The following is a 17,311-nucleotide window of genomic DNA, read 5'->3' as shown; positions in this document are numbered from 1 at the left end:
GACCCCAAGGGGGTCCTCAGAGTTACTACAGGGGGTCCTCCAAATATTTGTGTGATAGGATTTAAAAAAAAACATTTTTACATTAACCACTTGAACCCTAGCATCCCTATTCTGAGGAGAACTTTAGCCAAAAATAGCAGATCTACAAGCTCAACGCCTGGCTATTTTCGGCAAAGAGGTTAGGTGTAAAGGGAAAAAATGGCAGACCAAGTACAAGTGAAAGGTTAAGTTTACTAAGTATTGACGGTTTAAGTGGTTAAATGTCTGTTATACAACAGTTAGTTCCGACCAAGCAATCTGATTGGTTGAAATAGCTATCTAGCCGTGCTTCAAACCAGCATGATAGCACGGGCCTAATCACATTAATAAATCACTCCGCACTGCAGTCCGCACCTGATTAGACAATATATGGCACAGCTGTGCTGTGACGTCACGCTGTCCCACGGTACGAAAACAAACAGCACGGCGAAAATAGCCGATCTAAAAGTTCACAACGCGTCGCCAGGTATCGCACGGCGAAAATAGCCGATCTACAAGTTCACAACGCGTAGCCATCGCGAGGCGTTGTCAGCTTGTAGATCAGTTATTTTGGCCACGTGACACGGTCGTACGACGGAGCGAATTCATTCCACTGCGCAAGCATTGATAGCTCAGCTGTGTTGATGAGACGGTGCCTCAGAGCACTGCTACAGGGACTATTTAATGTCTGAGTCAAATAAACTCTTCTCTTTACAGGGAAATGGATAATAGCAAAACATTTTTATTATGAATTGCCCCACAATATGAATACATTTGGATGTGTTTTGTTGGTAGCTGTTGTATAATCGCAATATTACACTCGAGGGTGTGCTTTACCGTCATTATTGGCACGCCAGTGATGCGGTCAGCATCACTGGCATCACTGACCGCATCACTGGCGTGCCAATAATGACGGTAAAGCACACCCTCTCGTGTAATATTGCTTAAAAAATACACATGAACATGAATCCAACACTGATGATACTGTGTGTCAAACAAGTCTATGAAGATGTAGTATCGTTTCAAACATGGACACGGTGTTTCTCATAATTGATCATAATACATCCTGTGTTATAGAAACTCCCAAGCTTGACGGCTGCAATAATCAAGTTGCATTTCCCCTCACCCTAACTCTTATTTTTCTATAGGATAAGCTGTTGTTCACCTCCAGGAGAGGGGCTTTGTTCTATTGTGTTTAGATCTTTTGAAGCTCAAACTCTCACAGGGCAAGAGATGTAAATCACTGGAGACCAGGTGTTGACACCTTCAGTTGAGAAGTGTCCTTCTTTGTTTTTATTTAACCTAATCAGAATAACCATTGTTCCCTCGTGAGGAGGCAGCTGACCCCCGACCGTGAATGCATGGTGGATGGGCTGACCAAAATGTTTACAGAAGACTTTAAGTGTAACTCTAACTCTGTCAAGTTGAATAAGACTATGTACATTGAACACAAAACTAAGAGTCTTTTAAATGAGTATTTGAAATGAATAAAGTGGATAACTATGATCTGTGCTGTTAACCAAGAGAAATGCCATTTAAGGAAAAGATTCAGTCTGGAGTAAATGTTGCTTGTATTGACACATTGTATTCCTAACTGTTGTTTGCAACCATAAAGTGTGTGGATTCATTCTAAAGCTTGAGAAATGTTGGACAAGAATTACTATACCAGCTTTTGTGTAAAGGTAAAGTTTGATAATTAGAAATAAGACAAGTTGTTACACTACAAGGACAATGCAAATGTGTTTCAACAGGGTGTTGCGGGGGGCTCGGCCACGACCCTTTCAATATTCCTGTAATTGATGTGTGATTGGTGAACAGGGATCAGGGGTTGGGCTTAAACTACCTGACCCCTCCCCTTGTTGACAGGAGGAAAACAGTGTATAAAAGAATGTGCTTTGTATGTGACTGGCGCGCTGCTGATCGGAACCCACATGGCAGACGTCCAGTCAGGCTGAAATAAACGATGCTTGACCTGAAATCCTTGGACACTGGACTTCTTTCAACTTTAAGCTTTCTTCAGGAAACCGGTATTAAATGCCCGCTCTTGTGATCGAAAATATACGACATTAATGGCGTTTGTCGGCAGTCGTCTTAATATTCTTTCCTTCTTTTATGGAGGACGGGGTATGCGAGAAGAACCTGATTTTTTGTGGTTTTATTTTTGATTTTAAGGGCGATGGGCTGGTTTTCTGGAGAAGGGGTTTTTGGGGGGGTGAATCCAGGGTCTAAGGTAAGTGTGCTTTGTGGCACGAAAAATGCTTCTTGAGCCGGTAAAGGCCTTGGAGCTAAAATTGTTCTAAATTATACCTTATAGCGATATATAGGCCTTCATTTTCCCAGAATCGTTTGACTGGTGAGCAAGAGTAGGAGAGCTTCTTTCGAATTGATTTTGGAAAAAACAATATTAGTGTGTGTGGAGGTTTTGGCGCCCCTTGAAGTGTTTCAGATTCGAATAACCTGGGTGTGAAAGACAATGGCTTATTTATCTTGATTTTCTTGAAATCTTCAGTCAATTGCAAGTCAGTTAATAGTGAATATATTCTAATATATTTGCAAGATGTTAAGTACAAGAGATTGACTGAGTATTTGCACAGGGGGAGATGATTAGCCTGGTCAAAAAGCTCATTTTACTCGTCTTTGGGACCTTGCACAGGAGTGTTAAATGCATGCATATTTTTTTAGGAATCATTTTTCCCTGTGATAATTAACTATATCCAGAGCTGCTGTGCACAAAAAGTACTGAGGTTACGAAAAGTGCTGGCTTTGGGGACATGTTAATATTATTGTAGGATTTTAACACCTCGTTCTGACTGTTCCATATTCTTTCGATCTGAGCTAAAAGGCAGTGACGTCAAAAAAGCTATTTCTAATCGAGTGTGGAGCTACTGGTGGTAGTGTTTGAATTTATAACAATATCATAGGACTTCATATTACAGAACCGTTTGATCAGTGAGCTAAAAGGCAGTGAAGTCAAAAAGAAGTTTATTTCAACTCGGTTCAGTAATCAACAATAATAGGTTGCATTATAATACAATGACATTTAGAACAATATCAATTCGCCTTCCAAAATCGACGAGCTGTGAGGAGAAGGACAGTTTGCTATGGTCGTTTTTGAGAGTTGAATGCACTGTAAATACGTTTGAAGTGCAGCAGCAGGACTTTGAATAATGTAAATAAGAACATGTACGCACGCACGCACGCACGCCACTGCGGTTGGCAATAGGACTTAGCCCAGGGTCCGATTATAAACTGAGGGTGAGTGTACAATTGCCTTTAGATATCGGCGCGCGATGGACTTCGAGTGCCTTAGCCCGGCAAGAATCCTGGGTTTAGTTTTGGAACGCTCGAACGAACGATGAGTAAGCCTTGCATGTACCTTGGGAACAATAGAAAATATGATGTAAATATGAGAATTACTCTCGCCATAAGTGTGAGACTCAGTTGAGAGATCATTGATGGCTTACCAGGATAGGGTTGGAATCATAGGAAGATGTATTTTGTGGTGTTCTGCTTAGGGAAAGGAAAGGTACATGGACCTCGAGGCATTGTGAATTGTTGTTTTTTTTCCCTAAAGCACTTGAATATTTTGTGATCGTACAGGAGTTTTTTTTTGGTGTTGAACTTTTTATGTGTTACGTTCGTAATGCGACTTTCTTGGGGACGTCTTTGTGGGTTCATGGCTTTTCGGCTGTGTAATGAGATCTTAATTATCACATTCGTGGTAAGGTTACTTGGGAGTTTCTCCTGTTCGTTTAATGTTGGTCTTGTTAAAGTATGTGTTGAGTCTTTGTTGTGGGGACGAGTGGTAGGCCTATGTCTGTGAGTGTGTGTGTTGGAGGTGAGGTGACTTTGTGGCTTTTCAGCTGCGTACCACTTTCGTGGTGATGCTATTTTTTCTTGGACTGGACGATGGAGATGTGAGTGTGATTCTGTGTCTGTGTTAGTCTCGTGCATGAACGTTTTGACGTTGTATGACTGGTCTTGCGCGTGTGTGTGTGTGTATGTTGGTGATAAAGTGTGAATGTGTGTCTGATGTATGCCCAGGTGGGGCGAGCGGTCGTGTGTTTGTGGCGCATTTTGCGTCTTGTGGAGGTAGTTTTATTTTATTTTTATTATTTGGACTGGATTGGAGTTCGGTGCTTCTGTGTGCTTGAGATAGCTTGGTGGATTTCATTTTTGTACAACACTTCTTCTGCAAAGAGTGTTGTAGAGGGGTGAGATGAAATGATTGTTTCAATATTTAACTGATATAACGATTTAGTCTAAACGATAGTGAAAATAATCTGTTAATAAACTGTTAAAGTAATCTACAAGAGAGGACAGTAAAAAGTGTATTTAGAAAAAAGAAAAAATTGGAATGTTACAGTAAAGAAATAATATGAGTAAAGGTTAAATTTGATCAACAATAGATTGGAGGTTCGTGTGAAAATATTTAAATATTGAGAGCTAAGGTTTTATTATATAGGATTGATTCGGTTTGATCAGTGCTTCATTCAGGGCGGCTTAATTGTTTGGCTGGTCTAGTGTATTGTTGTGATGTGTTGTCCTGGTTGTGTGAAATCGAGGCCTTTTTCGGAGAGATGCAATCTGGGAGTGCACGCCCGGATTAATTCTGTTGTACTGGCCAGGAACAGAATGATGCATTCTTTTTGGAAGGGACGAAGGTTTGAGCATGATGAGGAATACCATGACATGGCAATGTATTGGATCGGTTAAAAGGTGCCTAGAAGTTAAAGAACGGATGTCTTAGCTACACATGCGTGCTCTGATTGATAGATACCTTATTCAGTTGTACTAAGCCATGATGCGCAGATGATTTTAAAAGTAATGATTTAGATAGGTTAGAAGGTTAAAATGGAGGAACCATAAAGTAGAAGTTTCACTGGCTTTCTGATTGCAGGAGTTTGGGGGTTCATTCCAAAAAACACCTGAACTACTGCAACAGGGAGATATTTGTGATTCTTATTTTGCTAAAGTGAATTAGATTTTAGTTTATTAAATAGGAGATCTTAGGACAGAGTCATTGGTGGCCTTTGAGGGCCAAGAGAAGGGACTACACTTTTTTGTTCAGGTTTTTAAAAGGACATAGACTTTTCTCTTTTGTGCTAAAGTGTAACTGTAAAAATTGCCTTAAATTGAGTGACAGCGTATAGACAGTTCCCGGTCTGGATCACTATCCTTTTTAATCTCACAGATCGAGTATAATATTTAGAGTTTCGATAAGTGAACTAAATACTTAATTCAGTGGTTCACCACTGGGGCTAAAAATAGGCTGAAATTCGTTTATATAAGGTAACAGAACAATATACAAAATCCAAGCATTTAATAGGAGATGTCTGTGTCTGCTTTGAAATTACCACATTTTGTTGGTTTGTTTGTTTTTGTTAGGAACCAGGGAAAGAAAGAGAATCTGACGCAGTTTTAGGGTAAGTGTTGGTTGATGTGAGTTACCAGGGGTGGAAGAAGTCTTTTTCTGGTGCAGACCTAATAATTAGTATAGTTTTGGCAGAACCTTGAGGGTCACAATTAGGTGACTGGAGGGGAGTTTATCCTCAGGCTCGAGACGCCAGGATAGGAAAAGGTAGACAGATTAGATAGAAATTGACAGACAGATAGGGTGGTCTGCTTCATCTTGTTTAAAGAGACGTCACACCCTTGTGACGAAACATCACCCAGCACTGATCTTACACTGATCTTTTTAATCTGTACTTAAGTAAAATAGCTTTTGATATGCTCTAAGCCAGGAGTGTACACATTTTGAAAATATTGAGAGGGAAATAGGACTAATTTTAGGACCCAGAGGGGACGCTTAAATAGAGATTATTATAGTATAAATTTTGAATTATCGTGAGGAAAATAGGTTAAATAGTTGCTAAGACAGTAAATAGGACTTAAGTGTTAAGTGGTTTATTAGAATCATTAGTTTGAAAAATATAACAAGGAGGAAAAAATTGAAAAAGTATCAAGAGGATTGAAATGGAAAACTTAGCGAGTATAACTTATGTAGGAATGAATTGACTGAGACATACAGTAGTTAAGATGTGTCATTTGTCTGGAAGCAGTAGTGTCATGGATGAATGGCTGGTTTATTAGGAAAAGAGTAGGGAAAAGTTTTTGTCAAGTATTTTCCTGCCAGGATCTGTTGGAGACAGTTGGAGAAAGTTGGAGAGGTTGTTGTCCAGAGGGGTCCAGGCCAGTGAGGAGGAGTTGGTGAAAAAGTGACGGGCGCCAGCAGGAGAAAGGAGCGTCTACTCAGCATTAGCGGAGGACAGCAGGAGGTCTATCAATCGTCCCAGGCTGAGAACCAGGAGATGCAGCAAACGAGGGGCGGTGTGAATCTTCCTCAGCTCGTCACTCATCAGAGAGAAGGGCCAGACGTGGGACAACTTCCCATCTGTCTACTCATCAGAAGAAGGGTCTTCAGAGTCGCTACAGCACAGCAGGACACCAGGAGGTGCAACTCTACAGACCAGGAGATGGCGTGAATCTTCGACCAGAGGGCTGTTAACTACTCGTCAAAAGCAACACGGCAGGACGACAGATGACAGACATCGGGCAGACGGCTAGGTGTTACAGTTTGACAGCAGGGAGCCATGGGGGTTAACTTGTCGACTCAGCTCTACAAATCGTCCCAGGCAGATAGCAGGAGGTTCCAGAGATCAAGGGGCTTCTGAGATTCTACAAAGTTGCTTTGTCAAGATGAAAGACAAAACCCCCTCAGTGGAAAGGTGATTCCAGCAGGTTTCACACGCCTTTTGTCAAACAAGAGAAACCGTACCATTGTCATGGAAAGGATGACAATCATCCCCCCCTTCATCATTTACACAAAACCCTCTCTTTTCCCCTTGCCCAAGAGCTGTGGACAGCTTGACTGGAAATTCCCCAGTAAGCGGACATGGACATTCGAAGAAAAAGAAGAAGAATTTTGCGGTTTATTAGTTTAGGCGAAAAAAGAAAGAACAGAAGAACATTTCTGTGCGCGTGGAGAATGAACATTCCTTGTTAAAGTGTGTGTTATGATGTGTCTTGATCAAGTAACCAAATGATTCGTTTCACAGGTTCAGTGGTATGCAGAAGTAGCTGCTGAGTGTTAATTCTTTTTAGGTCAAACAGATGGCTGGAGGAGCGAACAACACTGAGTGTTTTAACCAGTATTTTATTATTTCACATGTTTGAAAGTTCCTTTGTGGGAGACGTTATTAAGTCTCCCAAGAGGGGATTGTAGTATCGTTTCAAACATGGACACGGTGTTTCTCATAATTGATCATAATACATCCTGTGTTATAGAAACTCCCAAGCTTGACGGCTGCAATAATCAAGTTGCATTTCCCCTCACCCTAACTCTTATTTTTCTATAGGATAAGCTGTTGTTCACCTCCAGGAGAGGGGCTTTGTTCTATTGTGTTTAGATCTTTTGAAGCTCAAACTCTCACAGGGCAAGAGATGTAAATCACTGGAGACCAGGTGTTGACACCTTCAGTTGAGAAGTGTCCTTCTTTGTTTTTATTTAACCTAATCAGAATAACCATTGTTCCCTCGTGAGGAGGCAGCTGACCCCCGACCGTGAATGCATGGTGGATGGGCTGACCAAAATGTTTACAGAAGACTTTAAGTGTAACTCTAACTCTGTCAAGTTGAATAAGACTATGTACATTGAACACAAAACTAAGAGTCTTTTAAATGAGTATTTGAAATGAATAAAGTGGATAACTATGATCTGTGCTGTTAACCAAGAGAAATGCCATTTAAGGAAAAGATTCAGTCTGGAGTAAATGTTGCTTGTATTGACACATTGTATTCCTAACTGTTGTTTGCAACCATAAAGTGTGTGGATTCATTCTAAAGCTTGAGAAATGTTGGACAAGAATTACTATACCAGCTTTTGTGTAAAGGTAAAGTTTGATAATTAGAAATAAGACAAGTTGTTACACTACAAGGACAATGCAAATGTGTTTCAACAGGGTGTTGCGGGGGGCTCGGCCACGACCCTTTCAATATTCCTGTAATTGATGTGTGATTGGTGAACAGGGATCAGGGGTTGGGCTTAAACTACCTGACCCCTCCCCTTGTTGACAGGAGGAAAACAGTGTATAAAAGAATGTGCTTTGTATGTGACTGGCGCGCTGCTGATCGGAACCCACATGGCAGACGTCCAGTCAGGCTGAAATAAACGATGCTTGACCTGAAATCCTTGGACACTGGACTTCTTTCAACTTTAAGCTTTCTTCAGGAAACCGGTATTAAATGCCCGCTCTTGTGATCGAAAATATACAACAAAGACATCTATGAAATCTATGGAAACGTTTAATCTGCAACACAATTTATACAATATATAGGGGGGGGGGGGTCCCTGCTTCATCTCTCTCTCATCTTAGGGGTCCTTGGCCTGAAAAACGTTGAAGACCCCTGGGTTCAAATCTAAAACGACAGATGCTTTGCCCGGTCTTAATGGTGTAATGCCTGTCTGCCACCAGCAGGGGTCTCCATCTTCCAGAGAGACTCCCCATGGTTGTTGACGGTGAGGATCTACGTCTAATAATAGGTCAGTGTTTCTTACAGTGTGGTCCAGGGACCCCCCCCAGCAAAATGAGGAACAGTTTAAAACACTTAAAGAGGAGAGTAGTTGACCCTAAAAATGACTTATTTTCTATCACACACGATGTCATGTGTAAAAAAAACTCCATGAATTCAAGGCTTCATGGGGTTTGTCATTGATAGAAAATAAGTATAAATATAATAATATTTTTTGGGGGTGAACTATTCCTTTAAAATGATCCCAAATATGCCTTAAAAATTAAAAACACCTTAAAAATATTTTATACGCTAGGGTTAAATTTTCTCTTTAAACAAAGACATAATAATATGTAGATGCATCTTTTTCATGTTCATTTCGCGTGCACACACACACACACACACACACACACACACACACACACACACACACACACACACACACACACACACACACACACACACACACACACACACACACACACACACACACACACACACACACACACACACACACCTCAGGGTGCTGTTGATGGCTCCCAGCTCGTTGGCCTGTTCACAATCTGACATGGTGTCTGATATGATGGTGTTGGCTGCCTGGGAGTACTGACAGACAGACAGACAGACAGACAGACAGACAGACAGACAGACAGACAGACAGACACTTAGGTTAATAATAGCATCACTCAACCATTATGTCCAGTGGATCTCAACCTTTTCCAGATCAGATCAGATCCTGAAAGCAGTGTCGATTTTGACAGCAAATTTGTATTTAGTTTTAGTCATAGTCTTTTGAATTAAATTTAAATTTAGATTTAGTCATATTTTAGTCATCTGACATGTTTTCGTTTTAGTCTAGTTTTAGTCGACTAAATATCATAGCATTACAGTCAACTAAATCTACAGTTGATTTACTCGCCTTGATGGCGTCGTAATGGCTGGTTTTACACGCTGAAAATAGCAGATCTACAAGCTCACAACGCGTCGCAGCGCGACGCGTTGTGAGCTTGTAGATCTGCTATTTTCAGAGCACAACACCCGAGCGCAACCAAACATAAAATGACTTGTCTTTTAGTTCTACTGGATCTCTTCTCCACTAGTCCTTCTCTAACATGTTAGTCTAGTTTTTATTTGTTGACGAAATTGTCAATATATTTAGTCTTAGTTTTAGTCATCATAGCTTAGTTTTTATTTAGTTTTCGTCAGTGTAAAAAGGTAGTCGACCAACATTTTTCGTCATAGTTTTAGTCGACGAAATCAACACTGCCTGAAAGTCATCTGCCCACTTCACTTCTATTCTATAACACACGTTTATTTGAATAAATGATCAATCAATGGACTGTGTTCCTGATTGGATCAATAGAGCTAACATACCCGTACATCCTCTAATAGTGAGCCGGGCTTTTATTTGTTTCACCTGTAGCGGGTACCAGGTTTGTATTGAAAGGAGGCGTGTCTAAGAGAGAGGCCTAGATTTATATTTATGATAAAAAGGCTTGTATTATACTATTATTATTATTGTATTGTACAAAAAGAGGCTTGTATTTGAAGAGAGGCTTTTAATCATCGCTTGTTTCAACGACGCCCCCGGTCATTAACCCATTAAGACCTGGAACGCATCTGTGTCACTTTTTGATTTGAGCTAAAAAAGCATTATTTTACACTTTGGCTATTCAAAAATAGCAGATCTACAAGCTCATAGCGCGGCACAGAGTGCCGCGCTATGAGCTTGTAGATCTGCTATTTTTGAAAAATTGTGAAAATGTGTGCGAATCTTTGAATATATATCGTTTTAAAGCGAACATTTGTAACTCCAATCTTTGCTTCTGGGGGGGTCCCTGGAACAAAATATTTTGATCGGCGGCCAAATTCATATCATCTTGGGGGTCCTTGATATGAAAAAATTTGAGAAACACTGATATAGAAACATACGTTTTTCAGAAAACTGTTGGGATTTAGAAGACATTTGTAGAATGGGCTTCAGGTCTTAATAGAGACCCATGTTTTAATTGAATAGAGGTCACTATTAGAGGATTTAGTTACACCTTCAGTTCCTACTGATCAGAGAGTTAAAACATCATGTACACAGATAGTCAGACTGTGTGTGTGTGTGTGTGTGTGTGTGTGTGTGTGTGTGTGTGTGTGTGTGTGTGTGTGTGTGTGTGTGTGTGTGTGTGTGTGTGTGTGTGTGTGTGTGTGCGCTGAGTCAGCGTTGGTGTCTTACCTTGTTATAGTTGCCAGACTTAATTCCCACGGGGATTTTACTCTGTAAACACACACACACACACACACACACACACACACACACACACACACACACACACACACACACACACACACACACACACACACACACACACAAAGAGATTTGAATAATGTAATGATGCATGTCTAAAGATTTGAATGGCAGTTGGAGGAACATGGGGGTGGGTGTATGTCAGATATGTTACTTAAGTAAAAGTATCAATACCACAATATAACAATACATTAAGGCCAATAAAGTAAAAGGCCTGTGTTCAAAATGTTACTTTAATAAAAGTACAAAAGTATTGGCATCAAAATATGCTTAAAGTATCAAAAGTAAAAGTACTCAAATGTTTTGAAAAGAGCAGATCTACATGAAATGAATCTCTCGAGCTTGTAGATCAGCTATTGTCAAATAGCCTATGTATAAAATAGGGCTAAAGTGTTAATGTATGTTTTATGATGTAGTTATTTATATCTGCAAAGTAACTAACGTTTTCAAATTATTGTATTGTAGTGTAAAAGTGCAATATTTTCCTCTGAGATGTAGTGGAGTAGAAGTAAAAGTATTGAAAAATGGAAATAGTGTTTCCCCTATATGCATTAAGCAGTGGCGGGCCGCCTCCCCTTAAATCCGACCGACACAGTATTAGACATGTGTGTTCAGTAACAGGAGTCTCCCCGTCTCTCCAGCTCTTTAATAAACAGAAAATACATTTTCCGGTAGGTGTCAAAATCTCAGCCAATCAGCAGAAAGTACCCATTTTTAAGCTTAATTTTTATATTGTTCCAGTTAACAGTAAACATACTCAGTTACTTTACACCACTGTGTGTGTGTGTGTGTGTGTGTGTGTGTGTGTGTGTGTGTGTGTGTGTGTGTGTGTGTGTGTGTGTGTGTGTGTGTGTGTGTGTGTGTGTGTGTGTGTGTGTGTGTGTGTGTGTGTGTTTGCGTGTGTGTGTGTGTGTGTGTGTGTGTATGTGTGTGTTGACCTCTGACCTCGGGGCAGGGCTCTACATGACAGTCCTTAATGGAACACTGTCCGTCATCGGCCCAGAACGGACACGGTCTCTTCAAGTTCACCTGGAAACACACACACAACACACACTTCCTGTTAGTCTGGTCGCCGTAACATAATGTAACTCTGAGAGTTCCTGGGTGTTATGCAGGGTTCTGTGACCCGTACTCAATGGCACCCCAGTCCTATACAGGTTGCTCCTGGGTGTTATGCAGGACTCTGTGCAGTGCCGCTTTAGACTCCACAGGGGCTCTACGCATGATACGGGACACATGCGCGCACAGCGCGCATGTGTCCCCCGCGTTTTTTTTCCGGGTTTCCCGCGGATAAAGTTACTCTTTTTGTTACTTTATTTCGGTTTTAGGGTGACAAGCAGTGCTGCGCAGCCTGCGCTGATGTGAACGCAGTAATGCACGTTATTTTCTGCTGAAGGGAGGGGGCGGAGAGGGGGCTCCTTTGATCGGCGGGTAGGCGGGGCCCCACGCAACCTGCGTAGTGTGCGTGTAGGGAGAAGCGGCCCTGATTCTGTGACCCCGTACTCAAATGGTAAAATGGTAAATGGTGCATTCATACAGCGCTTTTATCCAAAACGCTTTACATAGATTGTGCATTACATTCACCCATTCACACCAAGGGGCAAGGCTGAGATATTTACGATGAGGCCGACAAAATGGCCAGAGTGGCGCTGTTTTACCCTGCCCCGACCTGCGGGTTCAGAAAGAATTTATTTTAGCGCAAGTGAATGGGTTTTTTGACAAACTTTAGACTAGATTTTCTTACTGTAATTGTCATAAATTCTATATGCTTCCAGTCGCTAGTTTAAAGTCTCCTTTCAATCATCAGGATATGCGTTTTGCTAAATTATGGTTCTATTTATTATAAAATTGACGATAAAGTAGGCTATTCTCTAGGAGGGGCGGGATGATTTGATTGACACGCTACACAACCAATAGCATTCATTCCCCGCCCCCCCGCTCTTGATTGACAAGTTACCCAACCAATAATGGTCTGAACTCATTCTGACGCGTATTGAAAGATGGCGGACCTACAGTCTTGCAGCAAAGGCTTCATTTTCGGTCTGTAGAAAGCAGCGGAGGGGGTTTGTCCATCTCATTTATACAGTCTATGATTCACACACACACACACACACACACACACACACACACACACACACACACACACACACACACACACACACACACACACACACACACACACACACACACACACACACACACACACACACACACACACACAGATGGAGGAGGAAACCACGCAAAGCACCAACCTGCTCATCAGGAGCATTTAGGGGTTCAGCGCCTTGCTCAAGGACACTTCTACACTAACTCTGGGGGAGCGCCCCCCCAGCCCGGGATCGAACTGGGAACCTTGCGGTTTCCAGTTCACTCTACCGGGCCACTCTACCCCTGAGCCGGGGCGGCAGTGGCAATGGCACCCTAGTCCTATACAGGTTGTTCCTGGGTGTTATGCAGGTTTCTGTGACCCGTACTCAAAGGCACCCCCCTGTCCCACAGAGAGCACAGTAACAAAGGTCACCTTGGTCTACTCACTGTAACTGTGTATTCATTGATTGATTTGTTTATATGGTAAACAGAGCGGTGCGGTTGCCGTGGTAACCGTGCTGATTGACAACGTGTACCAGCTTTTGGTTACAGAGCACTGATAAAGGAATGTGCAGCGGTTCTCAACCTGAGGGTCGGGACTCACAGGGGGGTCCCCACATGATTTTGGGGGGGGGGGGGGTCCCCTAGATTACAGTGAAGTGACAATTTGATACAAAAAGAAATAAAGAGAGCAAAGAAAAAGACTGGTCAAACATTGGGCAAAATTGTCAAATAATAAGAAAGAGGCAAAGTTTTTGAAAATAGCAAATCTACAAGCTCACAACGCCTCGCTTTGCGGGGTGTTGTGAGCTTGTAGATCTGCTATTTTCACAATATTTATCTGTGGAACCGAACCGGGTGGGGGGTCCCCAAATATGATCATTTTGGGGGGGGTCACAGCCTGAAAAGCTTGAGAGCCACTGTTCTCCTGCAGATTAAACTGGGGGTCTGTGAAATTAAAAAGCTGGAGAACCACTAACTTAACAGAAATGTAAAGAAGATCTTTAACTACATGTATCATGTGCTACGTGGTTGTGTAGATCTATACCGTCTCATAGCGCGGCACTTGCTTGTAGATCTGCCATTTTTGAAAAATCCCTGGATATTTTTTTTACAGAATATTTTTTAGATGGGGGTCCACAGCCAAATACATAATCATATCATGTTGGGGGTCCATGAGATGAAAAGGTTTGAGAACCACTGCTCTGAGTCACTACTGCTATACAACCTGCTACACAACCTGTCTGTTCACATTGTCTGTATATTTACACAGACAGAACAATGGTTGTGATTTTAATGGTAGAAACAATAAGGTTCATCATCATTCATAAAGAGACTCTTTCATAAACCCTCTGACAACAATCACATGGGGGGGGGGGGGTCCCCACATTAGAGTTCTCAAATTCTGCCCCAACCCGACCCTATACCCGTCCCGCCCCGACGTTTTCGGGCCGGGCCAGCCTCGGGTTCCGTGAAGAAGAAAAGGTCAGGCCGACGGAAATTGCAGTGGATGGCCAAAACTCAAATGGCGAAAGTGTCCATTTTGAAGATGTTTTGGCCAATATCGCCGGAACAGATGGTCAGGCATCATGTCCAGTCCATATATGGGCAAATATGGGTTCCACAATATTTATCTAGTATAGATCATGCATTACGACAGCATCGCGGCCCGCCAAAATATATGTAAGTAGACTAAATCAACTGAAGATTTAGTCTACTAAAACTAGACTAAAAATAAAACATTTCAGATGAATAAAACTAACTGGAATTGATGAAATCCTATTCCTAACGATACCGTCCCTACAGTACACGTGGCATAAAGGTCTGTTTTCACATCATGGTGACTCACCGTGTGGTACCTGAAGTAGTCTCTGTGTGTGTGTGTGTGTGTGTGTGTGTGTGTGTGTGTGTGTGTGTGTGTGTGTGTGTGTGTTAAACATCTTTGTAAGGTCATGTGACTCACCCGGTAGTACCTGAAGTAGTCCCTCTCCGTCAGCCTCTTGATTCGAGGGTAGATCTTGAAGTTGTTGAAGGAGTCGATGCTCTCGATGTCACAGAAACAGTCGTCTAGGACGCCCGTCAGCTGAAAACGATCACATCAATTAATTCATTAAACAAATTAACATCTACGTTAACGTCTGTGGCTACAGGTTCCGCACTCAAAACGTTCAATCCCGGGAACACATCTGTGTCATTTTTAGATTTCTTTGGTTATTAAAAAATAGCAGATCTACAAGCTCATAGCGTGGCACCGAGTGCCGCGCTATGAGCTTGTATATCTGCTATTTTTTTTAAATCGTGAAAAGTTGTGCACATCTTTGAGTATGTATATTTTTAAAGCGAACATTTGTAACTCAAATCTTTGCTTCTGGGCGTTCCTGGAACAACATATTTTACAAATGTTCGCTTTAAAAAATATAATATACTCAAAGATTTGCACACATTTTCACGATTTTTCAAAAATAGCAGATCTACAAGCTCATAGAGCGGCACTCTGTGCCGCTCTATGAGCTTGTAGATCTGCTATTTTTGAAAAGACAAATAAATCTAAAATGACAGACATGTTCCCAGATTCAATGGGTTAATATATATATATTTATGTATGGAGAAGTAACAGGCTTTCTGCACACGGTAGAAACCAAGACTATCGTAGATATGAAAGCAAAAGTCAGACTTGATATTAACATCTATGATAGTCTGACTTGAATCCAAGGCTACCGCTCAACATACCCGTCATCATGTTTATTGTCTCGTTATCTTTGTGACACATAAACTGTGGGTCTTCAACAAGGGGTCCGGGACCCCTAGGTTTTTTTTTTTACATTAACTACCTGAACCTCAGCAGGGGAACATTCGCCGAAGAATAGTCAATCAATCTACAAGCTCACAGCGCGTCTGTGACGCGTTGTGAGCTTGTAGATTGATTTTTTTTCCCCCTGCAAAGGTAGATTTTGTTTTTGCAATATGTTCTGTAATATGAAATAAGATAAAAAGCAGGAGTATAATTTCACCAGATAAAGTATGCCGATCTGCCTGTCTTTTATATAGAATTCAATAGCTCTAGTTCGAAAAGAATGTGTAATTTTAACAATGATTTAGAGTGATATGAGATGGGAGGCAAATAGAAGGCAGTTATTCAACACTCTGGTTCACTTAACATGACACCTCTGTGTGTACACACGTACACACGTACACACACACACACACACACACACACACACACACACACACACACACACACACACACACACACACACACACACACACACACACACACACACACACACACACACACACACACACACACACACACACACACAGTAAAATCAGGACCGGGTGATAGGGGAACATAGCACTTCCTCTTTTAACAGGAAGTGAGGCGACGCTGAGCGACCACATCCTGACCCACAATGCACTGCAGCGGCGGGCCGCGGGCCGACACCAGTGTTGCCATGTCTGCTTTTTATAAGCTTATCTGTAAAGTCACTTGTAAATATTGGTATTGGTATATTTTTCTGGGGGTGGTTTGTTTCTAAAGTGTAGTTGATTATTTGAGCTTGTTTCCTAAAGGCTGTTTAAACCTGTGGCTCTCAAAACATTTTCATGTCAAGGACCCCCCCAAAATTAATACGCATTTTTTGTCGGACCCCCCTCTGAAAACATTATGTACCAGGGACCCCCATACAAGATTCGTGTTGTTAAAATGTTTCAAAAATATTCCAACGCTTTCGTATTCCTTTCTAGATTTTTAAAAACAAAATAGCCAATCTACAAGCATTGTTGTGAGCTTGTAGATCTGCCATTTAATGGTACATTAAGTCATTGTGCTTGTTTTCATAGACCTGGGCACTTGTTGAACTTGTTGAACACCTTGGGGTCTCTTTGGTTTTGGCATTTAGAGAAATTATTCTCAACAATGTCAGTAATCCATATGGGGCGGCAGTGGCTCAGGGGTTAGGACGGCCGGTACAGCGGCCCGATGGAATCCGTGAGGTTTCCGGTTCGATCCCGGGCTCCCCCCAGAAGAGTTACTGTCGTAAATGAATGCCATACTTTGCCATTCTATGTCACCCAAAAGTAGCAAAAATAGCCGATCTACAAGCTCAAAACGCGTCAAAAGCTTTAGTTACTAGTTACTTTTCAGATATAAACTGTGATGTTATGAAACACACATTAACCACTTCAGCCCTATTTTATACATAGGCTATTTGAAAATAGCAGATCTACAAGCTCACAACGCGTCGCGTTGTGAGCTTGTAGATCTGCTATTTTCAAACATTTTAGTACTTTTACTTTTGGTACTTTAAGTACATTTTGATGCCAATACAGTATTTCTATATTGCAGCATTGGTACTTTGGGTACTTTTCCCACCAGTGAACAGATCTCACAGCAGAGGG

At 41.6% G+C, this 17,311-nt stretch overlaps 1 protein-coding gene across 1 annotated transcript in view; it reads right to left on the bottom strand.

Annotated features, from left to right (window-relative positions):
- The window catches only part of LOC311057117 (ERO1-like protein beta), a 44,569-nt gene that overhangs the window by 20,220 nt on the left and 7,038 nt on the right, over window positions 1–17,311 (bottom strand). The window contains 4 exon segments of the mRNA XM_084074049.1: window positions 9,047–9,135; window positions 10,754–10,795; window positions 11,771–11,854; window positions 14,877–14,996. Of these exon segments, the coding sequence (XP_083930175.1) occupies window positions 9,047–9,135; window positions 10,754–10,795; window positions 11,771–11,854; window positions 14,877–14,996 (335 nt within the window).

This window comes from Gymnoscopelus microlampas (assembly GCF_963454915.1).
Source record: "Gymnoscopelus microlampas genome assembly, chromosome: 2".
NCBI lineage: Eukaryota > Metazoa > Chordata > Actinopteri > Myctophiformes > Myctophidae > Gymnoscopelus > Gymnoscopelus microlampas.
This window is presented reverse-complemented; position numbering and strand designations above follow the sequence as displayed.